At 45.9% G+C, this 27055-nt stretch overlaps 1 protein-coding gene across 2 annotated transcripts in view; it reads right to left on the reverse strand.

The window, feature by feature from the left end:
- Positions 1-27055, reverse strand: part of Glt8d2 (glycosyltransferase 8 domain containing 2) — a 33302-nt gene that overhangs the window by 1867 nt on the left and 4380 nt on the right. Inside the window, exons 2-10 of one of the 2 annotated variants that reach the window (XM_040755155.1) lie at positions 15827-15880; positions 13634-13726; positions 11076-11247; positions 8739-8856; positions 6686-6770; positions 6077-6189; positions 3922-4088; positions 2470-2582; positions 532-818 (exon numbers count right to left, since the gene is read on the reverse strand). In XM_040755155.1, coding sequence (XP_040611089.1) covers positions 649-818; positions 2470-2582; positions 3922-4088; positions 6077-6189; positions 6686-6770; positions 8739-8856; positions 11076-11247; positions 13634-13726; positions 15827-15845 — 1050 coding nt within the window. In that variant the 5' untranslated portion in view covers positions 15846-15880 and the 3' untranslated portion in view covers positions 532-648. Of the gene's footprint in view, positions 1-531; positions 819-2469; positions 2583-3921; positions 4089-6076; positions 6190-6685; positions 6771-8738; positions 8857-11075; positions 11248-13633; positions 13727-15826; positions 15881-27055 lie in introns of those variants that run through there. The other variant, XM_040755156.1, reaches the window with a different exon arrangement.

A 27055-nucleotide genomic window follows, 5' to 3' on the forward strand; every position in this document is an offset into this window, starting at 1 on the left:
TTCTATGTGTAGCCTTGGCTGCCCTGGAACTCACTCTGTAGACCAGGCTGGTCTCTAACTCACAGAGATCCAACTGCTTCTGCCTCCCGAGTGCTGGAATTAAAGGAGTGTGCCACCAACGACCGGCCAAAACTGTCAAACTGTTAAAAAAGAAATTTAAAAACCTGCATCCAGGCATGGTGGCACATGCCTTTAATTCAAGTACTTAGGAGGCAGAGGCATGTAGATCTCCTGAGTTTGAGGCCAGCCTCGTTGATAAGTGAGTTCTAAGCCATCTAGGGCTACACAGAGAGACCTTATCTTAAATCAGAGCAAACAAGACCAACTACAAACATAGCTAACTGAAAAATTAGCGACTTTTAAAGTTTCCTGATGTGATTTTCATTCAAGTCAAGACCAGCCTAAGGTGAAACCCTGTCTCAAAACACCAAAAAGAGAGGCGAGGGGAATGCGGGGCCAGTTCTAATTATCACTTGAACTTGAAGAAGCTCAGTCTGCCTATTTGGTCCATGGCTCAACTTGTACACAGTAGTTGTTTCTGACTTTATAGATCATATGTGTCAGGGCACTGTCATAACGATGTGTTAGGGTAGGGTACAAAGGGCGGTCCCATTCTTATCCCGGGAACACTTTCAGGGCTGGAGTGTGTCATCTGTTGTGATTGAGTTTAAAGATCCCTGCAGGGTCAGGAACAAACCAGCTTTCCCATAAGTCATTGTGAACACTAGGGAAGTCCCAGGGTTTATGTCTTCCATTCCAGTGGAGTAGCTTAGCTTTCTGCAGAAAGTGCTCGGAATATCTTGCATCAGGGTTCCAGCCTTCAGTGTGTGCAGAGGACAATAGGTTTGTTAGTGAAACATTGGCTACAAGCTTACAGTAGTTTTCAGTTAGCACTCACAGCTCACCTATGCCTCCCTGGTGTGACACTGCCAGCGTGCACACAGCTGATAAAGTAAATGCATCAGAGGGCTAGACAGTGAAGACGGCTTAACACTGCCACTGCCTGGAGTATTCTACAGTACTGTGAGAAGGTCATGCAAATACAACTTAGAAAAACCCATATTCTCAAAGGGTGGTAGTGGCACACACTTAATCCCAGCACTTGGTAGGCAGCTCGAGGCCAGCCTGGTCTGCAGAGTGAGTTCTAGGACAGCCTCCAAAGCTACACTGAGAGAAGCCCTGTCTCCGGGTGGGGGAGGGGTGGTGGGATACATATTCTCTGCTGTTATGTTTCTTTCCATAACTGGAAGTCCATTGAGTAGAGAAAAATGATTATCTGGGATAATGGTATTCTGCTGGCTTTTGTCACCCTGCAAGGTGGGACAGACAGCAGGTGCCATAGAGAAGCTGGTTGGTCACCTCAGCCTGGGGTTACAGTTAGCAGCCCACATCTGGGAGGAGGCACTTTGATGTGGAAGGCATCAGTGAGACATCTTCACGTCAGCTTCATAACACTGGAACTACCTCGGAACTGCGTCTCAGATGAGAGGTTTTTTTTTTTTTTTTTTTTTTTTTGGTTTTTACGAGACAGGGTTTCTCTGTATTGTTTTGGAGGCTGTTGGTCCAGCCCAGCCTCCAACTCACAGAGATCCACCTGCCTCTGCCTCCCTAGTGCTGGGATTAAAGGAGTGTGCCACCACGGCCGGCTGAGATGAGAGTATTTTTAACTAAGTTGTTTGATAGATGTTAAGTCTTTCTGTTTAGACCCAAACTTAGTACATCATACCATTACTGTGCTTTCCACATCTAAAACAAATTAAATCAGATCACTGATCAAACCATTGCTATAGAGGCTGACTTTACAGACCTTGCCTGATTCCAAACCTTTCGGAGAAAAGTGGATTGTTTTCCTCTGGAAGATTACTACCTTGTATGTCAGTAGTTGATGTGACTCTGAGTCTGCTCCCGAATCACAAAGTGCTTTTTCCTTTTCCTTCTTTGAACATGTGTCTGTGGTGTGTAAGCATGCATGTGGGCATGTATGGAAGTGCCAGCTAGCTAAAGTCATTGTATGCCATTACACACTGGTAGGTTCTTTCCACAGTGTTCTGTAGAACATGGCAACGTCCAAGTTCTATGTTAACCATTGGTCCTTAAACTTTTTTTTAAATAACTCTTTTACTATTTTTTAATTTGTTTTTGTTTTGTGTGCATTGCATGCATGTCTGCGTGAAGGTGTCAGCTCCCTTGGAACTGGAATTGCAGACACTTGTGAGCTGTGGGTCCTCTTAAAGAGCAATCAGTGTTCTTAACTGCTGAGCCATCTCTCCAGCCCAGGTTCATAAACTTCATGAATCCTAAAATGAACCATCTGGCAACTAAAGATACCAGCTGCACTGCAGATTCTGAGCCTGAGGGTTAAGGGGGTGGCATGGCCAAGGTCACCCCAAGGCTTTGAGGCCCTAGACTGTAGGTAGCGTGGGGTGACTGGCACAGTGTGCGCTCGCCTTGCTTCCTGGCAGTACTTACCCAGGTGCTTTATGTGCCACAGCGGGTTGATGGTGGAATATTTCCCGTGAAACACAATCAGCATCGGGGAGGTAGCTACTCCTCCTCCCAGGGAGCTGCTGTACAGGTTTTCTCTAAGAAATGAGATGGGAAAGAAGCATTAGGGCTGAGCCCTCACAAATACCAGGTCAGTGCTAATGTGCTCCTTCAAAAAAGATGTCAGACTCTCCTCTGCTTTCCTGGTTTTTATCTCAGGATTTTGGTAGAAATCGTCTCATGCCCTTGAAGTCCCCGTATAACTGAGGGTAACCTTGAATCAAGCCTGTTGCCTTTGCTTCCTGGGTACTGCAATACACCCGCCTCCCAGTTTTTTTCTTAGTTTTAAAATGATCAAACTTCAAAATGTAGAAAATGAGGAGCACCCATACACATCATGTAGGGTCACAGTGTCCCCTGTACATGATCTGGAATCACAGTCTCCCGGGTATGTCACCTGGCATCCCTCTCATGTACATACGGCCACACCAACGTGTATCACCTAGATTCACAGTGGTACACTTGTTAACATCTTGTCGCTAACTCAAGGTTTCTGTGATAGGCACAGAAAATCAAATCTTTATATTACTTATATCTACTAACAAGTTCAATGTTATGATGTATTAAGACACAGATAACAGGGCTGGAGATACGGATCAATGCTTAAGAGCACTGGTGTCCACAAAGGACCCCAGTTTGAGGTTGCCGGCACTCAGATAGTGACTCAACCATCTGTGACTCCAGTTCCAAGGCATCCAGCAACCTCTTCTGACCTCCAAGGGTACCAGTTATGCTTGTGGTGCATAGACATACGTAAAGGAAGCAGAACACCACACACATAAAAATACTTTTTTAAATGAGCAAAAAAATTGAGTCAGGTGTAGTGGTGCACACCTTTAATCCCAGCACTCAGGAGGCAGAAGCAGGTGGATCTCTGTGAGTCCGAGGTAAGCCTGGTCTACAAAGCAGCTTCCAGGACAGCCAGGGCAGTTACAAAGAGAAACTCTGTCTCAAAAAGGGGGAAAAATGCAGTTTCTATGAAATTAACCTTAAAAGTCTTTAATCCCAGCATGTCGATGGCAAAAGCTAGCCTGGTTTCTCAAGTTTCAGGCCAGCAGGCCAGGGCTGCAGAATGAGACCCTGTTCCCCTCAAAAAGTAGACCCATAAAAGAAACTCAAATGAAGATTGCTCAGTGGAAAAGATTCAAGTCATATTACTAAGCAACTTACTAGGATATAAAAGGGACGAATCCCTTACCTCATAGCATCTCAGTTGTTCAAATTTCTATCATTTGGGAAAGAATTTCACCCATGCCCCTTTTCTTGGTCTGCAGGTACTATGAAAATCCGCCCCCAGATGTGTTTATAACTCTTGAGCTATGCAAAGATTAGCTGAGCCATTTGGGGAACGGTGGTGGCAGAGAAGCGCACACATACTCCACATTCTTTTGCATCCATTTCTCCAGCTGCTTGGTGATGCGCTGGTGTTTCCACTCGGTCATGTTGGCGACCATCACACCAGGATTGAATGAACAGGTGCTGGGGCTGATGCCAAGGTCCTTGATGGTCTTCTTCCGGTAGTCCAGATAGCCCATGTATGTGTTCTACAAAGAGCAGGAGGGAGTCGTCTGTTCACGGAAAAGTTATGTTCTCAGAGCTGTTGTACAGTACCCCTGGGCCTTTCTGCTCCACTAGCAGCTTGCTTTTTGTGTGTTTTGTTTGAGGCAGGGTCTCACTATGAAGCTCTGGCTGTCCTGGAACTCAGTCTGTAGACCAAACTGGCACCAGAGACCTGCCTGCCTCTGCCTCTGCAGTTCTGGGATTACAAGTGTGTCCCGCTGTGCACAGCGTGTTTTTAAAGGTGTGTGTGTGTATGTGTGCACATCCAAGGACAGGCTTCTGGGGCAACCGTTCTTACCCTCCGAGCTATCTCACTGCTTCTGGGGCAAGCGTTTCTATCCTCCGAGCTATCTCACTGCTTCTGGGGCAAGTGTTCCTACCCTCCGAGCGATCTCACTGCTTCTGGGGCAAGCGTTCCTACCCTCCGAGCGATCTCACTGCTTCTGGGGCAAGCGTTTCTACCCTCCGAGCTATCTCACTGCTTCTGGGGCAAGCGTTTCTATCCTCCGAGCTATCTCACTGCTTCTGGGGCAAGCGTTTCTACCCTCCGAGCTATCTCACTGCTTCTGGGGCAAGCGTTTCTATCCTCCGAGCTATCTCACTGCTTCTGGGGCAAGCGTTTCTACCCTCCGAGCTATCTCACTGCTTCTGGGGCAAGTGTTCCTACCCTCCGAGTGATCTCACTGCTTCTGGGGCAAGCGTTCCTACCCTCCGAGCGATCTCACTGCCCTCAGTGCTGTTTGTGCCTCACTTCCAGCCTCTGAATACCGAGTGTCGTGCTCTGGGTCCCAGCACCTGTTACTCTTTTCTCGTTCCTCTGGCAGCCCATCCTGTTTCAGGCCCTCGGTCCCATCTGTCTGACCGCTCTGACCTCTCTAGCCTTCAGCTGCCACATCTGCCTAGTCAGGGCTGCAGTTGTTTCTTTTTCTTTTTTGACACAGGGTTTCTCTGCCTAACAGTCCTGGCTGGCCTGGAGCTCACTCTGTAGACCAGGCTGGCCTGGAGCTCACTCTGTAGACCAGGCTGGCCTGGAGCTCACTCTGTAGACCAGGCTGGCCTGGAGCTCACTCTGTAGACCAGGCTGGCCTGGAGCTCACTCTGTAGACCAGGCTGGCCTGGAGCTCACTCTGTAGACCAGGCTGGCCTGGAGCTCACTCTGTAGACCAGGCTGGCCTGGAGCTCACTCTGTAGACCAGGCTGGCCTGGAACTCACAGAGATCCACCTGCCCCTGCCCTTGTTTCCTTCTTGATGCTTAAACAGCTCCAACAGGCAAAATGTACCAAGCTCTGTTAAGCTGGCTCCCCGCCACATGCCTGCCTTGGGAGATAGTATTTCTATCTTTGTCATTTAAGCAGAAGCCCAGAGTGGCCAGACCACCCTTAGCTCCTTCTCATCCAAATCTATTAATCCTGTTTGTCCTTGTTGAAAGACACCAGCTAGTCCCAGCACTCAGTGTAGCCTTCCCAATCCTGCCCACAAGTGCTGCCCACTGCCCCTTTTAAGGTGATACTATCTTTATCTTATGTGCATGAGAATTTTACCTGCATGTATGTATGTATATGCACCATGTGTGTGCCTGGTGCCCAAGGAAGCCAGAGAGGGTGTCGGGTCCCCTGGAACTGGAGTTACTATAGTTGTGAGCCTGTGTGGGCACTGGGAACCCAGTAGCAGTCTGTGGTGATGAGCAACCCAAGAGCCATCATTTTTACAGCATTCGCTGTATCCCATTGCAGCCCACAAACAGCAGGATAGATAGTGTCCATGCCATGTTTCAGATCAGGGAAGTGAGACTTAATGGTTATAGAAATTGGCCTGAGTGAGTGGGAACATGGAGCCTCCATACCATCCCTGTCCCCTGGAAGTTCCCACTGGCTTTGGATGGGGAGACTGTGATCACTTTAAGTTGTGAGGAGGAATAGAGGGCCAGCGCCCGAGAAGGGTAAGGCAGGATTTCTAAGAGTGCATGCACACCTGCAGCCCTACTAGTCGGTTGTTGTCTTGAGCGGAGGGCAAATCACAGTCATCTGAGAAGGCTGCTGCATGGCCCAGAGCCAAGGTGGTGTCGTACAGTTCCTGGATGTCGCCTGCGTTCGGAAGGAGCAGCAATTAAAACACAGCAAGTATCTCGGGGCTAGACAGAGCCTTAGCTTAATTCCTGACTTCAGTAAAGATTGCACACACCCTCTTTCCCCGTGCGTGGTGGTGTTTTTACGAACAGCGCATGCGCATTGGGGAAGCCACTGAAATGCTCGTCAGGTCTGTAGCTGGTAGTTTCTGAATGCTCATCAACGTGCACACCTCAGTGACACTTGAGTCTACATGGTTTAGAAATGCAGAGAAGATGCTACCAAGGTAATTACTGCAGACTCGGCAGTCAGAGGGGCCCTCAAAAAATCACTAGATTATCCGGGGAGTATCAAACCCTGCTTGCAAAATATGCCCAGTTTTACAACAATGCTGTATTCACTTTACAGAGTATTTGAAGTCAGCCAGCTACATGGAAAATGGAGGGAAAGTATGTCATTCTGTGTAACAGCTGTGTCCTTGCAAGGGTTCTTGGCAGTGAGTGAGTGAGTGTACCTTGTACAATGACATCGTCGTCTAAATAGATGACTTTCTCATGTTGATGGATAAGCAGTGGGAGATAAAATCGAACAAAATTCAGCTGTTAAAACAAGAGAAACAGGAGGAGAATGGCAACGGTTCAGGGCTGTATGTACATACCTGCAAGCCTGTTTAGCCCCAAGTGTGGAATGGAATAAACCAGACTAAAGTGATGCCTCGCCCCGGCTTTTAGCACCCAATCCTCTGGCCCAAAGAAGCCCCCTAGATCCAGTCCCCACTCAGTGAAACAGTGCCCCACGTCCCTAGTCAGTCTTTTAGGATCCAGACTTCCTGCTTCCTCTACCTCTATCAGTTAGATAATACTCAACTAATTAGCCTTAAGACTCAGACTCTCTCTCCCCCTCTTCCCTCCGTCTCTCCATCCCTCTCTCCCCCTCCCCTTCTCCCCCTCTTCCCCCGTCTCTCCCTCCCTCTCCCCCTTCCCCCTATCTTCCCTCTCCCCCTCCCTTTTCCCCTCTCCCCCCTCCCCTTTCTCTATCCCTCTCTCTTCCCCCTCCCTCTCCCTCTCTCTCTCTCTCTCCTCTCACCCCAGCAACAAACCTAGCCTTTAGCCTCTTGATCCAGAAAACAGAGAAACATGAGTTTATAGAGTTTTCATTAGTGACATTCAGTTATAACCAGCTGACAGTAGATCGCATCACAGGCAGAGGCTTTAGAGTTTAATTGGAAAGGATGGATTTACATGAACTGCATATAGGAGGTGGCCAGTTTCTACACGGTCATGAGAAACTGCTTTTGGACTGGAAAGATGGTTCAGTGTGTAAGCACGAAGATCCTAGCTTGGTACCCAGAACCCACATGCAAAGATGACTGTAGCACACTTGTTTGAACTCCCAGTGAGGGGGAGGCAAGTTGGGACTGGGAGAGCGGAGGCTGGAGAAAGGCTTGCTGGGTTCATTGATGCATAAGCATATAGCGTGTGCGCATGCTTACACACACACATACACACACCACACACCTGCTCTTCATGAAGGAGAGGAACTCTTTGTGGGCATTCCTGCAAGAAAAATGACCCCAGTAGCCAGGAAAAGCCTGGGTGTCTCCTAAATATGATGCCATCATCCCTGAGGCTCATAGCTGTCACACTGCTGGTTTTCCCTGGCTTTCGGGAGAATACGAGCTGATTAATGATACCGTGCAGAAGATACAAGAGCTGAAGTCTTCCCGAGTGCTGCTTTGCTGGCCTCGCTCCTTGGCTCACCTGCTCCCACCCATAGCCATCTTCACACACAAATGTAGTCTACATTTTTATGCCTTGTTTCTTTCATACAGCTTCATGGTGCTTATATAAACCATCTTAAATCCTTCCTCGAGCAGGTGGCTGCTAAGTTATAAATAAACAGAGCTTTGTGGGGATCTAACACTCATGAGTCTGAAATAGCCTATGTGTGCACCAGATGGTGTACTGGCTGCTTTTGTCAACACGACACAAGCTGGAGTCACCGGGAGGAAGGAGCCTCAGTTGAGAAGATGCCTCCCTAAGATCCAGCTATAGGGCATTTTCTCAATGAGTGATCAATGGGGAGGGCCAGCCCATCCTGACTGGTGGTTCTGGGTTCTATAAGAAAGCAGGCTGAAAGCCGGGCGTTGGTGGTGCACGCCTTTAATCCCAGCACTCGGGAGGCAGAGGCAGGCGGATCTTTGTGAGTTCGAGACCAGCCTGGTCTATAAGAGCTAGTTCCAGGACAGCCTCCAAAACCACAGAGAAACTCTGTCTCCAAAAACAAAAAAAAAAAAAAAAAAAAAAAAAAAGAAAGCAGGCTGAGCAAGCGATAGGAAGCAGGCCAGTAAGCAGCATTTCCCGATGGCCTCTGAAACAGCTCCTGCCTCTAGGATTCTGCCCTGCTTGAGTTCCTGTCCTGACTTCCTTCAGTGATCGGAAGTGTAATCAGAACAAAGCCTTTCCCCCCAGGTGGCGTTTTGGTTGTGGGGTTTCACCACAGCAATAGAAACCCTAAGACAGACAGCTAGAAGTCTACAGGGGACCAAGGGCACGACTCTTACTCACAGGCTGCAGCAGCTCAGGCCTCGATGAGTCTGGTCTAATCTTCCCCTTGAGGACTACAGGGTTGAACTCCACAATTTTGAAGTTTATTTCTTTCAGTTTAGAATGTTCGATCCATTTTCTAAAGAGATGATCGAGAACCTCTAGTACACACTTCAAATCCTTCCTCGATTTGACTTGCATGCTACCCCAGGCCTACTCTGTTCTGACCTTAGAGAGTTAAAATAGTGTCGGTAAACCCTTGTGCTATGAGTGCTATAAATCCTGTGATTGCTTCCCTGCATGGTCTAACTTTCAGTCTCCCCTCTCCCCACCCCAATCTTGTAATTTTCCCACATCCAGAAAGCCTCCCAGGAAACTAGAGGAACAAGGCGTGCTCCTCAGCGAGCAGCGTCTGTACTTGTTAGACCAACGACTGCTGGGCGCTGCTGTTGTGCCGAGCCCAGCCTTCCTGTAGTCTTGTTCCGGCCTCTGACTCCAAAGCCGACTGTGCCTCTCAGTCCCCTCCTCTGCTTCGCCCCTCTTCTTTCCCCAGCTTCTCCCCTTCATCACTCACTCTCACAGGGTGTATGTCTCTCATCTGATTCATTATGAGAATATAATGGTAGAAATAACCACAAAACAAAGATGGCAGTGAGCCAAGCCTCATATGGCAACATCTGCTGTTGATTGCAGATTGGCAGAAGAGGCTGGGGGTCGATAGCTCAGTGGCAGAACTCTCGCCACTGTTGGGGGCACATGGCAGTTGTCACAAAAGCGTGCATATTTGCCTGCAGTGATTTACTGAGATGAACAGTGGGTTCATACCTCCTACTTGTGTTCTTCAATGAGAACTGGTTTTAGAATGTTTAAACATTGCGGGAGGAGGAAGGACCAACAGCCAGGAACTGGGAGATAGCCCACCTTGTTGATCATTTGTATCTCTATGAATTGTGTGATCTGTTCTTTTTAGGTTGGGGTTATTTGGCTAGTTTGTTTAGTTGGGGAACGCCTGACTGTGCAGCCCGTCTGGTCTCTGATTTACAGTGCTTCTTCCTCAGCCTCTTGAGTACGAAAGTGCAGTGTTGGCTCTTACATGCTGTGTTTATAGAGCTGGGGACAGAGTCCTGGGCCTTGGTGTCCTTTCATATTTTATGCCCATTTTTCCACTAGGCCTAATTTTTTTTAATTTTTTGCAACAATTCATTATAAGCCAAATTTTTTAACTAATCAATTTTATAGCCAATTCCATTCACTCTTCTTCATTATTTAGAAGTTCTTGTGTTATACAGACAAGTCTGCCAGCTTTTTCTTCTAATTTTTGGACTCAGGGAGCTGCTGTCCAAACCAAGCTAACGCCCTATCCTACATTTCTAAACACATTTAAAATTTGATTTTCTGTTCATTTCTTCTTACTCTAACTCCAATTCATTTCTGTAATATGGCATGCTATAGGAAAAATAAGTTCAAAATTATAATATGACCTATAAAGTTATATTATTGTAAGTTTATAGTTCAAACATTACAGGTCAAGTATGATTCAGTGGTAGAGCCTGTGTTTAATCTGTGTGAGATATGGATTAACTCTCCAGCCCCTTCCCCCCAAAAATAGTTAGTGAGGATTATGCAAATATTTTCCTAGGTTAGGAAAATAGAGGGGATTAAAAAGAACAATTCTTTCCCTTCTCTGCTGGGGATTGAGCCCGGGTTCTCACACATGCACTCTACCGCTGAGCTACACCCCTTCTCTGTTTTGTTTTTTACTTTGAGACTGAGTCTCATCAAGTTGCCTAGGCTGGCCTTCCCTCTGTATTTTCGAGTGATCCTGCCAGCCCCTGAGTAGCTAGGATCACAGGCCTTCGTCAGCCTGGCTAAGAAGAAATACTTGAAAGACTTTTGGGTATGATGCTTCAGGACTGGAGTTCTTTAGTTCACTAGACATTTCATGTCTTCAGAAATACCTATTGTCCTTCTTAACGAATGAGGGTTTGCTGATGTTCCCTCATCTAGAAACACATTAATCAAGTCACAAATAAACCCAGGACTTCCTCTCAATAATTTTTTTTTTTTTTTTGGTTTTTCGAGACAGGGTTTCTCTGTGGCTTTGGAGGCTGTCCTGGAACTCGCTCTGTAGACCAGGCTGGCCTCGAACTCACAGAGATCCGCCTGCCTCTGCCTCCCGAGTGCTGGGATTAAAGGCATGCACCACCAACGCCCGGCTCCTCTCAATAATTCTAATGATAGTTACCAATCTAGAAGAAGAGGAAGAAGGAGGAGAAGGTGAAGGTGGTAAGGACCCACCTAAAGAGAAAAACAATGAAGAGAAAATAGAACATTCCAAAAATACAGCGTACAAACTACCGTATTCGAGACAGAGTGTTCCGTAGTCCAACTACATAGAACACAATGTTAGCATCAGTGTTGCTGTAGATGCTGTTGATGGTGGCCATGGCGGCTCCCAGCCTCCCTGCAGCTGCACAGATCACCACTGGAATCTCCTCTTCCGTGTCCTCGGGGGACTCAGAATCATCATCTGAAAACAAAACATCAAAACCAGTGACTCAGAGCACAAGGACTGCCACAGGAGAGTGCTGGCGAGAATTGTTCTCCAACATTCAGGCTCTCCTCTGGCCCTTGGACGCAAATGTGGAAATTTCAGCTGGCTCATGGTCAAACCCTGAAGCTAATTTTGCCATTCCCTTGAGATCAAGTTGGACAAATGGGATTTTTTACTATGTGTGCCTCTGCAGGGTCTGCATCCCAGAGTGATGCTCCATGCCTCCCTTTCTGCCCTCCTCCCTCCCCTGACATGTTGTATGATGTGGAAAACCTTTGATGGAAAATACCTAAAGACATCACAACCATAAGGTACGAAGGATATTGACCTTAAAGGCTGAGGAATCCACGCATCAAATGTTCAAGAAAGGCAGGGTAAACTTCTAAGTCTCTATTATTTGGGGGCTCTTTTTCAGAAGCCAGTCCACAGCTGAAACACACACACGAGAACCGCAGAGCCTCACGGCCCCCGCAGTCAGAATGAACTCCCCGGGTCAGGACGTGTCTGGCCTGTACTGCTGTGATGTTTCTGTTGCTCTCCACTCCTCAGTGGATACTCTCGAGTGTTAGCAGCAAGAGGAAGGAGTCACAAAGGGGTGTGGCTAGCGCTCATGATGAATAACTGATCAGTCTTCAGCACCGGAGGAGACAAAACACCGATGCTACCATATTATATTTTGGTGCCGTGGTGCACCCTGCATTGTGAAGAATAAGCTGAGTTTTATTAAACATCATCTGTCTTTGCAGACAATTTTAACAAAACCTCTCTCACCTAGGTCCAAGGTAGTTCTAGCTGATATTTAATTCAATAAACACTTAAACACATTACTAGGTATACTTTTGTATAACTTAATAAACATTAAGTAGCTTCTCCACCTCTTTATATTTTTTTATATTCACTTGTTTCTTTTACTAGAAAAAAATGTTTTCATGACATATTTCCTGACTTGAGAGAATCTCATAATGTACTTTGAAGAGGAAAAGAATATAAAATTCTTAGCTGGGCATGATGATACATGTGGAGGCAAAGATAGATGGACCTCTGTGGGTCTGAGGCCAGGTTGCGCTATAGGATGAGCTCCAGGCCAGCTGGGGGCTGCATAGTGAAACCCTGTCAATAAATGAATAACGGAGACCCTTTGTGGTCTTTGATCCCAATGAGATACACACTCACCTACAAATTTATCGGTGTCTACTTAGGAAATTATAAGTGATTTTAATTTTGTTTGCATTCCTTACTGTTTTTCAAATTCCTTAAGTAGCCATGAATTTTTAATAAACAAATAAAAGACTCTTTTGGGGGCAGCATCTCATATAGCCCATGCCAGATTCAGACATTTCCCAAGTGGTAAGATAACTGAATCCAGTTTTAAAACACAAAACAAAAACAGACTTGTCTCGGACTGTTCACTTAGCAGTAAGCAGTCACGATGCAGCCGGGTGTGTGGTGTTCTAGGTGATCTAATTGACGTGCAGGTTTGGCTGTGCCGCTTCACCAAGGCAGTTCTTCAGCAATCCAAATGCCAAATACCTCGTGATTTTCTCCAGGTCCATGAGTGTGTGTGTGTGTGTGTGTGTCTGCGTGTCTCTGTGTGTCTGCGTGTCTGTGTGTGTCTGTGTCTCTGTGTGTATGTCTGTGTCTGTGTGTGTATCTGTGTGTCTGTGTGTGTATCTGTGTGTATGTGCACATAAGTGCAGATGTCCGTAGATGCCAGAAGAGGGCATCAGATCATCTGGCACTGGAGTTACTGATGGTTGTGGCTGAAGGGTCACTTTTAAGTTGAGCTATTGGAAGCTGTTTAGGAACTACTGGGAATGGATCAGCAAGAAGAGAGAAGGAGAAATTCTCAAGGGCAAATGTAGAGAGGTTCTAAAGGGACAGGGTACAGGGCGGTCCCTCTGGGTGGACCCCAGAACCGAGAGTGTTAGCACCTACTTGGAGCTTATAAGAAAGGCAAATTTCAGGCCCACCCTTCATGGTACTCAGCCTCTCAGATGGGATCTGATAGTGAGTTTCTGTTTTGTTTGTTTGAGACAGGGGTCACTCACTATTGTAGCCCAGGTTAACCTCAAACTCACAACCCTCCTACCTCAACCTTCCGAGGCTGGGATCACAGGTGTGTAACACACCAATCCAGGTGTGTTCTAACAAGCCCTCTGTGTGACACATATGCTACAGTTTGAACAGCACTGTTCGTTCTGGAGCATAACCAAACTGCACCCTAGGGAAGACACATGCTGGCCCTTGGGAATTAACCATGTTGTCATTTGCCCCGGAATCCAACCACTGAAAGGACCCAGTGGGAGCCACTGACACCACCTTCCTCGGTGTCTTGCTGACAGATTCTGTCTTTGCTGCTCACCTGCTTCCTGCTTGAGTACAGCTGCCTTAGGAACTTTCTTGTACAGAATCCCACAAAGGGTCAGGACCAGAAGAAACAGCAACACTTGATTAACTGAAATGAAGAGGAAAATATATCGCAATCGGATCAGCCCATCTCGAAAGAAATCCAGAACGGCAGCTTGGGCGGCCCCACAGAGGACGTGGCAGTCTGGACAGCATATAGAGTGCATTGACCTGGTGAGCTGCGGCCAGCCTCCCCAAAGTCCCAGGCAGTCTGAGTATAGAGGCCTCAGATTCAGTCACCACGGGAGGCTGCCTTGCATGAATATTTGATCTGTTATATAAACAGTTTCATTTCTGGAATGCCTTTTGCAAGCTACAGCTAACTCTGAACAGACTTAAAGCTGTGTTCGTTGATCCAAAGCCGGTTGAGCATCCTGGCAGAGCATCCTGGCCCCGGGTCAGGACCTGGGTGCTGCAAGGGCTCAGCCTCCAGCTGTTCCACATTAGTGATGATTTCTTGGCATTTACCAAGAAATGGGATGGTGCGGGGCAACACATTGCTGGTTGTTGGTAAAATGACTGGAACATTTGTGTTCACAGAGTTAGGCGATACCAAATCGTGCAAAAAAGCCGTTTCTGATTTCAGTGTTGCAGGCAAGCAACACAAGATACACAAACTTTAACATTCTTCTGACTGAATGTATTTTACAAATACTCTTTTTATGACAGGAGATAGATATTTTCCTATTTATAGAAAGGATAGAAACTTTCTGTTATGAAATACATCTCCAAATATTAAACATGAATGAATCTGAAGAGGACTTCTAATGTGGAAGCCAGAAGGAACACAGATGACTAAAACTGGGAAGACGGGACTTTGCCACAGCGTGAGCACAAGTGTCAAGTGAGGGGTGGGCTGGGAGAGTCAGGTATGTGACCCAGCCCGTGGCCCATGCTCACCACGCAGAGGCAGGAGGATCACAGGGAGTCCTGTCTGCTGAGCTACACGGTAACTATGGGGAAGAGAAAGATCTGGCATAGGAATTCAAATGCAAACCTCATTTTTACCATCTCCTAGCTGCACAAACAACCTCCCCAAGCCTCTGTGGGCTTCTCTGATACAAATAAAAGTGTAAACTATTTCTCTAAAGGCAATTATTGGTTCATGCTAGTTTATTTTTTGACCCTCAAGCTTTTGTGTTCAGATTTGTAAAAGAAATGACCTAGAGGGTCTTTGATTCCTTCCCAGAGTGTACCTGGCACCTCCTGATGGTTCGTCTGACTGAGGTTCAGCTTCCAGCTCTCCTTCCCGCCCTTTTGGGAAGATTCAGACATGGATAGCCACATACCAGGAAGAAGTAAAAGGTCTATAGGATAGGTCTCGGGAGATCTGATGACTATTCACCTGCTACCGTGTTCAGAGAGATGGCCCAATATCTGGCCCTTTCATGACTGTGACCACTAACAAAACGTTGCCAGGAAAAAAGAAATTTTAGGTTAAGTATGTTCCACGCATACACTAAAAATAATTCCTCATTTATATGTGGTTCACATTTAATTGGATGACTTTCATTTTCATTTAAATCAGGCAACACTAAAAGGAATAGTAACAGCATTAGGTTACTGTGTTTTACTCAAACTAATAACCTATCTAAATCAGAAGAATGTAGATGTTTGAAAGGTCTGATGATTCGATGTGACCCTTTAAGAACAAGAATAGAACCTTACAAACGCTTAGGCATGAGTGAGAATACTTATTTAGAGTAAGGAAATGATTGTAATAGCATGTTTTATTAAAAAAGATATGATCCAGGTCTGGTGGTGGTGGTGCATGCCATGAGTTGGAGGCTAGCCTAGTTTACAGAGCTAGTTCCAAGTTAGCTGGTCTACCCAGAGAAACCCTGTCTAGGAAATATATATTATATACATATATATATTGTTTTTATAATTTACATATATCATATATAAAATTATATATATATACATATGATCCATGATAATATATGACTAATGGTCAGTCCATTTCTATCCAAACTCTCAACGGCATCCCTCAGGAATCCTCTAGTGATCATGCCAAAATTGCTTGTGGGAAAATGATGTATAAAACTCACACACACACACACACACACACACGCACACACACCAGCATCATTAAAACACTCTTCTGAAACATCTTTCTTCATAGTTCTTTTCCAAGTTCAATTCTTACTTTTACGTAGAAGAGCCATGTGTATCCTCCTGAATAAGAACCAGGACCTGTGGACTAAAGAGTAAAATATCATTAAACGAAAATAATCAATGCCAAAGACATCAGTTGTTAAAACCTTCATCTTCCCTGGAAACCTGGTAGGTTGTGAAGTATGTATCAACCACTGCTGTTCTGGATCTAGAATTTGGGGGGGAAGATAAATATCTCTTGGATGTGGCCTCAGTTTCTTGTTGTTGTGACGGAGCATGCTAACAAAGGCAACTCAGGACAGAACCGACTTGTTTTGGCTCCCAGCTCGAGAGTACAGCCCATCATGGCAAGGAGGCAGGAGCTTGAAGAAGACAGTCATATCACTTCAAGAGTAGAGTCCAGCGGGGCGGTGGTGGCACATGCCTTTGAGGGAGGGGGACATGGATCTCTGGGTCCTGTGCTGGCATGTTCTACACAGTGAGTTCCAGAATAGCCAGGGCTATTAAAAACAAAGCAATAACAACAAAAGTTCAACCATTAGATACAAATTTTATTTTATTTTGAGACAGAATTTCTCTGTGTAACTGTCCTGAAACTTGTTTAGATCAAACCGGTCTTGTTGAACTCACAGAGTTTCACCTACCTACTTTTTTTAATTAAATAAATTTTTCCATTTATTTTACATCCTGACCACAGTTTCCCCTCCATCCCCATATCCCCCCACCCTGCCATCCATTCCTCCTCTGTAGGGCACACGAGCCAGTCAAAGATGACACTGAGGGGAAGTCAGACCGTGAGTCCTGAGTTGTTCACAAAAAAGATGATTGGTTGTCTAGATCAAACCAAATGAGGTCACTGCATGAACAGCTTGTGTTTACTAGGTAAAGCATAGGGCACCTAGGCACATGATAGACCTTTAAAACTGTTTTCCTGCTCTGTGGTTTTTTCCTTTAAAAGATGCTTGCTGTGGGGTGACAAATGAGTTCCTGCTTGACTAGACTCCCCGCTGCGCCTGAATGTCTCCAGGATTTTGGGAGGCTGGGGAACTGCCAAGCAGGGCACTAACCCTTCCTTGGACCCAGCTCAGCCTCCCATGGGTGTCAACAAAACATGGTAAGTCAAGTGAAGGCAGGACCAAGCTCCTCCCCCTGCATCAAGGCTGGGCAAGGTAATCAAGCATGGGGAGTGGGTTCCCAAAAGCCAGCTAAGCACCAGGGACAGGTCCTGATCCCACTGCTAGGAGCCCTCACCTACCTACCTGCCTCTGTCTCCTGGGCGGGTACTAGGACTAAAGGCATATGATAGCACATCTAGACTCTGAAAGCCTAAAATAAATTTTTATGACATTTATATGTATATTAACAATGCACATAATGTGGTATTTTGCCAGTTACTCCAGCAGATGGAAAATCACTTATTATTTTTTTTAGTTTACCATAAATAGCAATTTATCTTGGAAACTCAGTTTATTATAACATTAAGTGGTTCTGTCTAGTGTATGATCCTTCAAGAGAACTTGTGACTTTGACTTTTAACTGGAGGCTGTAGACAGTAACTAATAAGCTCCAGGAACCAGCAGCACGCAGTACAAGGGAGGAAAATGAGATTCAACATACACCAGGGTTTCTGCACTAGAGTGTGGTGAGAATTTGTTGGCAATGACCTAGGCAACTCATTGCCAGAGATTTGAGGCAAGTCTTTATTTCACTATAAATATCCAATCACACTGTCCTCTCTATTCCCCTGTCCTCTCTGCCACACCCAGGAACTCAGAGTGCATCTGGGTGTCCCTCCCCAGCCTTCAGTGAAACAGCACATTGCTTAGAATTTCTTGGAGATAAGATCTCAGGTATTTTTATTTATCCATTTATACCTCCAAGTGATACTCATTTATCTAATTTTCAGGGGTAATATCATCTTAGAATAGTCAGTCTTTAGCCACATAGTTCCTCCTCCCACTTGCTGAAGGAAGCCATGTGGCAAGAAACTGAGGCCAAGTCCAGAGTTCCAGAAGAAAGTTCTTCCTTGGGCACTTCTACTTAAGCCAATAAATTTCTCCTTCCTTCCTTCCTTTTATCCTTTCTTCCTTACTTCCTTTCTTCTATCCTTCCTATCCTTTCTTCCTTCTATCCTTCCTTCCTTCCTTTTGTCCCTCCTTCCTTCCCTTTTCTTTCCTTTTTTGAGGCAGGGTCTCACTATGTAGCTCTGGATGCCCTAGAACTCACTATGTAGACCAGGCTGGGCTCGGTTTTATAGAGATCCACCTGCCACTGCCTCCTGAGTGCTGGAATTAAAGGAGTGCACCACTATGTCTGGCTAGATTCAATTACTTGAAAGCAAATACATTTGCTATGGCCAATATGGCACATGACGGAGGGTCATTTGGGTCCACTGCCTCCTTCAATTCTTACAATTCTTTTTCACATGGAGACGTTACTCTTCGTTCTTTAAGTGGGGAAATGTGGCTCAGAAGGTTCAGAGACCCCAGGACACATCTTGCCTTTGGAATTCTCCCCTTGGTGTTCCTGTTTTGGGTTTCTGAATCTTCTGTTCCGTTTACTGTCTTTAGCCTCCAGTCAAATGTCAAAATCGCACAGTGGGTCAGTGGTAGAACAGGTATCGACCCTTAGAGCTTTCAAAAATGCATGAGCCACAAAGTTCTGGAATTCTCTCTAGGAGCCACTTTGATTCCACCAGGGGTCAGTGAGTTTGGCTCCAAGTAGTGGAGTTTACCGTGCTAATGTGTCACTGTACACATAGAAGGTGTGTCTGTTACTGTGACTGGGAGGCCCTGTAGTTACTGTCAAGCGCTGGCTCAGCTGCAGATGGGGCTCATCTTTCCCTCGCAGGCTGCCAACTCTGAAATCTCTATGCAATGAAACAAGCACCTTCAGAAAATTAGCACGGGCATGGCTGCTAGCAGGGCACCACAGGAGTCGAGGAGCAGGGATGTTCCTGAAGCCCCGAGTCACATGGTCTCTCCTTGAGGAGCAGAGCATTCCCACAGAAAGCCTGCTCTATACAAAGGGTGGACAGTACTTCTGCAGTAGAGTGCTTCTCTGGCATGCACACGGTTCAGTCTGTAGCACTGGGGAGGGTGGGCCATGTTAAATTGTACCCTCTTCTCTATCTTACAAGTTCATACAAACATAACATGGTTTCATGGACCTTAAAATCCCAGTGGTAAACACAACAGAAACTTCTGCAATCATAGGACCAAATAGAGATCATTCTCCAAATTGGCTGGCGTACTGCCAGGTTAGAAGGCCGTCTTGCAGTCACATGAATCAAGGTTCACATCCTAGCTCCACCATACATAAGACCTCTGCCCAAGGAAAGTTAAGATACCATGCCAATTCGAGAAAAAAAGTAAACCAATAATAGAGTGAGAAGTTGTTGGGAAACAAGAAATTCATAATCTCAAAGTATCACTTGATTAGTTATTAATTACAAAAGGGACTTCTCAAAAATTGAAGTGGAAAATCCCATCTCAACAAAGTGAATGGACTCTGTATCATCAACAGCAGAAAAAGCTGAAACTCTAGTCTTAGGAAGTGAGGGACACTGAGATATTCCCTCCAACAGCATTTCATCCATTCTATCAAGTCCAAATTGTGCTTCGCCGGGCGTTGGTGGTGCACGCCTTTAATCCCAGCACTCGGGAGGCAGAGGCAGGCGGATCTCTGTAAGTTCGAGACCAGCCTGGACTACCAAGAGAGTTCCAGGACAGCCTCCAAAGCCACAGAGAAACCCTGTCTTGAAAAACCAAAAAAAAAAAAAAAATTGTGCTTCATTCTGAACTCTTTGCATATGTTGATGTCTTGAAAGAAAACAAAAGACTGATTGTTGTCAAGTGAACACAATGTGCTGGTCACATTGCCTTCTGAAACTGCGTGTCCGCTGTGTTCTGTCGTCAGCTTTGGTCAGGGAAGCTTCCTCCGCAGTGAGTGACAGTCAGACTCACAACACCTCAAAGCACCGGCAATGAGAGACTTCTGAGTACTCAGCCATAAATGCGACATTTATAAAATCCACCCCAAGCCCAAGAAACATCGTGGAAGACGGGGTGGGAAGAGTAAGAGCCAGAGCACTGTGGATCACAGTCTGCCAGGCAGAGCATGACTTTCCCAAGTCACAGCAACTGTGACTACCTGTTTAAGACCTGTACAAGATTGGTCTGCCAACATTATGCCGTAGATAGAAGAGGGCATCAGGAGCTCTCACCACTCCCTTAGAGCTTATAGGAAAGGAGTAAGTGGGAGGGAGCAAGAAAGGGTAAAAAAGTATCTTGGGGCTGTAGAGAGCACTCAGTGATTAAGAATGGACCAAATCCAAGTTCAGTCCCCGAGCTGGAGCTGGGTATACCGCCCACGACTGCCTGTAACTCTGGCCCAGGGAGCTAAAGCCTCTGACCTCCTCAGCACCTGACCCCCCCCTCACCTGACCCCACAGACATATGGCTAAATAAAAACAAATCTTTAAAAAATACTGGAACATCTCTAGAAACGCGACAGTGAGAGTAAGTAAATGGTCCTGATGGCATATCTAAAGACAGGGTTATCTGGGTGGTGGTGGTCTGCACGCCTTTAATCCCAGCACTCAGGAGGCAGAGGCAGGTGGATCTCTGTGAGTTCGAGGCCAGCCTGGTCTACAGAGCGAGTTCCAGGGCAGGCTCCAAAGCTACACACAGAAACCCTGTCTGGAAAAACAAAAACAAATGAAACAAAAAGTAATTAAATAAATAAAACCAGTAACATATTTATTATTGGAAAAGGTAAGGAATACCATTTCATCAATGTCACTGTTCCTTAGTGGATAGCAATGGTTACGTAGTAATATAGCCTCAAACACAGGAGACACACACATATATTTAGATATTAAAGGGTGTATACACAGAAAGTCATGAAAACATAGTGATTGTGACACGGGAGCTAATCATTAGTTGAGTCAGTAAAATAAATGCTCACAATACAACTCCGCTACACTTTCATAAGTTAACATTTCATCTAAGCAAAAAGTACGGGAACATTACACAAACCATCTATTGTTAGGATTAAATGTAACAATCACAGAATCCTCTTTAAACCTCACGTGGCCAGCAGCAGAAGCCTCATTAATAAGAGGCATAGGGGCTGGAGAGATGGCTCAGAGGTTAAGAGCACTGGCTGTTCTTCCAGAGGTCCTGAGTTCAATTCCCAGCAACTACATGGTGGCTCACAACCATCTGTAATAAGATCTAGTGCCTTCTTCTGGCCTGCAGGCATATATGCAGATAGAATAAAATACTGTATATATAATGAATACCTAAGTCAAAAATAAGAGGCATTGACTGGTTGATCCTAGAAGAGACAACTCTATTATGTCTAACTTCTAGAACTTTATATGAATACTCCTTCAAATAAATTGACTGAGGTCAAAAGACTCAATCTTGTCAAGATGTCCATAAGTACCAAAGAGCTGTGAAGTTCAACAAACCCAGTAACTTAACCCTAGAAGTGTCTTCTAAAGAATAGGAAAAGTTACCCTAAAATCCACACTGAAGTACCAGGTGTCCCAGGAAGCCAAAACATCCCTGAACAGGAACTAAGTGTCACACTCCCTAATGTCAAATTATATTCCCAAACCACCACAGTACCAAAACAGTGCGACACTGACATGAAAACAGACACAGACAGGTGGCATACAACAGGGAACTCAACAATGAACTATACACACACAGTCAGATGGTTTCCACTAAGGTACTGACGATACTTCATGGGAACAGTATTCACAGTCCAGTCACTATCAGCAGAAAAGTCTCACTTTGAGATAAAAGCAACAGACATAACGATGGGAGGAGAAAACCAGGTCCCCAGAGCTGCCCTCTGACCTCCACAGTCAGGCTATGGCATGCTCAGTGGTTAGGGGCACTTAGTGCTCTTGCAGAGTACCTGGAGCTCAGTTCCCAGCACCCACATGGGAGGTCCAGGTGATCCAGTGCCCTCTGCTGGCCTCTACTGGCACTGCATTTATATGCTACACATGTAGGCAAGACACCTATACACACAATATAAAAATAAATAAATCTACTAAAAACCATGTGAAGAAGTAGATAGAGACCTGAGTCCAATAGAAAATCCAAGGTCTAAGGCTGCAGTATGAATCTTTTAAAACATTTTATTTTATTATTTTTAATTATATACACGTGTATAGCTGTGTACATGAGTGTCAGTGTCCATCAAGGTCAGAGGCTTTGGATTCTCTGGGAATTATTGTTACAGGTAGCTGTGAACCACCTGACCTGGAACCTAACATGTCTTCTGTGCGGTGGTTTGAATTAGGTGCTCCCCATATACCTGGACACTTAAACATTTTGTCCCCATGAATGACACTGTTCAATGGGTTTATGGCCTTGTTGGGGAAAGTATGTTACCGGGGCCAGGCTTTCCGGTTTTAAAGCCTTAAATCATTCTGTGTGCTCTGTAGCAGGCTTTCTTTGAGCCACCAGCCCCCAAATCCTGACAGGGAGACTTAAAAAGGAGCACTGGGCCTTAGCTTTAGTCTTGTTTCTAGCTTTCTTTCCCTTTAAAATCAACCCGCTTTTATTAATCTATGTGTGGGCCTGAGGCTTGCTTACCTCATCTATGTACTGTCCCTTCTGCTTTCCTTCTTCTTCTGTGTCTATCTGTCTGGCTCCTGTCTGGCTGGCTGGCTGGCCTCTGGCTGGCTGTCTAGTTCCCCTTTGCTCTCTGCTCATCAGCCCCTCCTTTCCCTCCTCTGCTTAGCTATTGGCCATTCAGCTTTTTATTAGAGCAATCAGGTTCCTTAGGCAGGTAAAATAAAACAGCAACACACCTTTGTACAATTACTTGAACAATTATTCTGCAACACAAACAAATGTAGCACATCTTTACATAGTTAAACAATTATTCTGCAACATAAACAAATGTAGCACATCTTTACTTAGTTAAACAAATACTCTATTCTACAGCAGTGTTCTCTCTGCTTTGTGCTCAGCGTTCAAGATGTGAGCTCTCCACTTGTGTTCCTGCTGTCATGCCTGTCACTTGCTGCCGTCAAGGACTCTGGAACCATAAGTCCAAATAAACTCTTCCTCCACAGGTTGCCTTGGCCACGGTGATCTATCACAGCAATAGAACAGTAACCAATACACTCCGCAAGAGCATTATGTGCCCTAACCACTGAGCAATCTCTGACGTCCCTGTGGTACTTAATCTTGATTGTCAGCTTGACAGGACTTAGAGATCACCTAGGGGACACACCTCTGTCTGTGTCTGTGACGGTGTTTCCAGAGAGGTTTAACTGAGGTAGAAAGACTCCCTCTGGGAGTGGCACCATTTCACAGGCCAGGGTCAAAATTAGGATGAAAGTGAGAAAGAGGGCAGAGCACCAGATTCATCACTCTGCTGCCTTCCCAGCCCATTCCTGTCCCACTGCCTTCCCTGCCATGACAGCCCACACCACACGAACCAAAATCAACCCTTTCTTCCTTGTTTTTGTTGGGTGTTTTGTCTCAATGACAAGAAAAGTAACATTGGGTCAGAGCCTAAGAAGGCACCGTCTGGGTTATCAAGGTTCCTGAATACTAGAAGATTCCATGAGATGCATTCCTCGGTGGTGTGCTCACGCCCCTCCACACACTCCCCGAACACTGTCGTAGGGAAGTGTTGAGGAATATTCCTTTCCACTCTGTGAAGATATGTCACTGTGACTGGTTTAATAAAAAGCTAGACAGCCAGTAGCTAGCTAGGGAGGATTGGGAGGGGGCTGAGAAGACACTGGGTAAAAGGGCAGAATCATGAGGAGAATCCAGAAAGACTTAGAATGAGCCAGACACACAAATGGGACAGAGGTAGAAGCCACATGGTAGAATGTAGGTGGATAAAAATATGGGTTAATTTAAGTTATAATAGCTAGTTAAGAACAAGCATAAGCTATCGATTGAGCTTTCACAATAAGAAGTCTCTGTGTGGTTACTTGAGAGCTGGCTGGCAGGACAGAAAAGTCTGCCTTTAGGAAAGCTCCCTTTATTTCCCTACCTTCCAGGGTGTGCACGTTCAGTCTCTTCTACTGTCCCCATTTTTTTCTTGTTTTGTTTTTTGAGACAGGGCTTCTCTGTGTAATAATGCTGACTGTTCCAGATCTCTCTTTGTAAACCAGGCTGGTCTCGAACTCACAGAGAGTTCACCTGCCTCTGTCTCCCGAGTGCTGGGATTAAAGGTGTGTGCCACCACCGCCCGGCTCCAGCCCCAACTCTTTAGCTTCCACATCCTGAACTTCAACACGAACATGGTGGAACATCCCCATCTATTTTTTTTCTTCTCTTCCTCCTAAAGAAACTCTACCATGTTTTTAATATTATATTGATTTATATATTTTCCAACTCCCCTTCCTCCTCCCATCTCTCCTTCTATCCTCTCCCTGCTACCCACACTCCCAATTTACTCAGGAGAGCTTGTCTTTTTCCCCTTCCTAGGTGGATCCACGTATGTTCCTCTTAGGGTCCTCTGTGTTGCCTAGATTCTCTGGGGTTGTGGCCTGTAAGCTGGTTATCCTTTGCTTTATATCTACTATCCACTTATGATGAGTGCATATTATATTTGTCTTTCTGGGTCTGGGTTACCTCACTCAGGATGGCTTTTTTCTAGTTCTAGTTCTGTCCATTTCCTTGCAAATTTCAAGATGTCATTTTTTTTACCACTGAGTAATACTCCATTGTGTAAATATATCACATTTTCCTTATCCATTCTTCGGTTGAGAGGCATCTAGGTTGCTTCCAGGTTCTGGATATTACAAATAATGTTGCTATGAACATAGTTGAGCAAATGTCCTTGTTGTATGTGCATCCTCTGAGTATATACCAAAAAGTGGAATTGCTGGGTCTTGAGGCAGATCGATTCCCAATTTTCTGAGTGACTGCCATACTGATTGCCAAAGGGGCTGTACAAGTTTACGCTCCCACCAGTAAAGGAGCAGTGCTCCCCTTACTCCGCATCCTCTCCAGCATATGCTGCACCCTACCATGTTTTAAACATTCACACTTCTAAAAGACTATTTACATGACAACTACACTTACATTTCTGTCCCCAGCTTAAACCTCCCATATGCCTAAATCCCAATGGACACTTGGCATGGATGCTTGAAGGCATCCATATGTTCCATTCTGAGTTCCTGATACTTGCGCAAAGCACACGTCTCCCACAGTCTTCCCCAAACCAGTTATCCACAGCCTCATTTTTCTAATAGTTCCAACAGAAAGCAAACTGGATGTTATCTTCAGTGTCTCTGTGTCTACGTGTAGACTGACGACACATTCTCTTGGATCTGCTTTCAGAATACACCCAGGATTATCAGCACCCCTAGGGCCTCCACCTGGCTGACCAACACCATCTCTTGACTGTACCACAGTACAGCTTACAGAAGTTCTGCCTTAGCTCCCTTCGGCAGGTCTACAGACAAGCAGCTGTGGTGAGCCTGAGCCACACTGTGCCTGGTGCTCAGCTCTGCCCCAAACCCTCCCTGGCTTACAGGCTCCCAGGGAAGAGCCAAGAGTGCTGACAGTGCCTCCTTGAGACGTCACATGACCACCCTGGCCTCCTTGCCAGGCAGACTCCAGCCTCAGAGTCTACTTGTCACCCCCTCAACACGCCCTCCCCTCACAATCCAGAGTGTTCTTCATGAACTTGCCACCCCTCCACCCACGACTCTTAGCAGAAAGCACCAAGCTCAGCAGTAGTCACCTCTAGTCACTAGGCTGCCCCTGCTGCTGTCCCCTCCCCCAGTGAGTTCTCCCAATGAAGCATCCGGTGCCTCACAAAAGCTGGGAGTTTTGTCTCTTTGTTCACTGACTTGTGTCCAGCACCTAGCAATATAACACCTCAAACACACCAACGGGCTGGGATGGCTGTGCAGCCCTGTTACGGGACGACCGCGGACCTGTGGGTTCATCATGAACTCAGCCTCTCAGGCCCTGAAGAGCTTTGGGGCTCCCTGCCATCTCTCCCACTCCTCACTCCTCACTGGGCCATCACTGGCTCTGTTGAACTACACTGCCTAACTGGCGCTTAGGTCTTCCCTTCCAGCCTGCTTCACCTCACCCCCTCATTGAGTCCGAAGTGACCTCCCAACCCAGCCTTCCTTCCCCTCCCCTTCCCCAGTCAGTCGCTGACATAACTGCCTCGTGGACTTTCTGCTGACTGATAATTATATAAAGACACCGTGAAACATATAAGGCTTCAGCAGCCTCGTTTTCTCTTTTCTTTGTTTCACTTGAAAGTGTTCAAGTTTACAAAGGTTAAAAGAATAAATTACCCATGGGCTCTTCACCAGCTTGCTAGCAAGGGGTTGCATCTTCTCAGCTGCCCTATTCTCGAGTGCACATGCACACGACACACACACACTCACACACTCACACACACTCACACACACACACACTTTCAAGTTGCAGGCATTGTGCAACATCACCCTAAATATTTCAGCATGCCTCTTTTAGAATTTTTGTTTGTTTGGTTTTTGAGACAGGGTTTCTTTTGTAACCCTGGCTGCCCTGGAACTCACTCTTTGTAGACCAGGCTGGCCTCAGACTCACAGAGATCCTCTTGCCTCTGCCTCCCAAGTCCTGGAATTAAAGGTGCGTGCCACCATGCCTGGCTCAGCGAGCCTCTTTTCAAAAATGAGGGTAGGACAAGGGCTAGGGAAATTGTTCTGTCGTCAAGAGTGCTGGCCACCCTAGCATGGAGGTCTGAGTTCGAATTCCAAGCCCCTATGTAAAAAGCCAGTGACCATGTGCACCCGTGACTCCAGTGTTAGGGGGGCAGGGAGAGAAGGACTGGTGGGTTTAGAGGTACCGTCTCAAGGGAACAAGGAGGAATAATGGCACAACACCTGACATCTTCCTTTGGCTTCTGCATGAGCAAACATGGGTCCACACATACACAAAACAAGGGTATACTCAAGTGCAAACAAACCATAGACATCCATGAACACATCTAAGAAAACATCACCCAATAAGCACTCCTTAGCTCCAATCTGCTGTTCTATAGCTTGGCTTTCTATCTTTAGCTGGTTTTTCCTTTTTTTTTTTTTTTTTTTTTTTTTTGAGACAGGGTTTCTCTGTATTGTTTTGGAGCCTGTCTTGAAATTCACTCCGTAGACCAGGCTGGCCTCAAACTCACAGAGATCTGCCTACCTCTGCCTCCCGAGTGCTGGGATTAAAGGTGTTCGTCACCAACGCCCAGCTGTTTTAAAATTCTTAATTGG

This window comes from Mesocricetus auratus, unplaced genomic scaffold (genome assembly GCF_017639785.1).
Source record: "Mesocricetus auratus isolate SY011 unplaced genomic scaffold, BCM_Maur_2.0 Super-Scaffold_100011, whole genome shotgun sequence".
Lineage (NCBI taxonomy): Eukaryota > Metazoa > Chordata > Mammalia > Rodentia > Cricetidae > Mesocricetus > Mesocricetus auratus.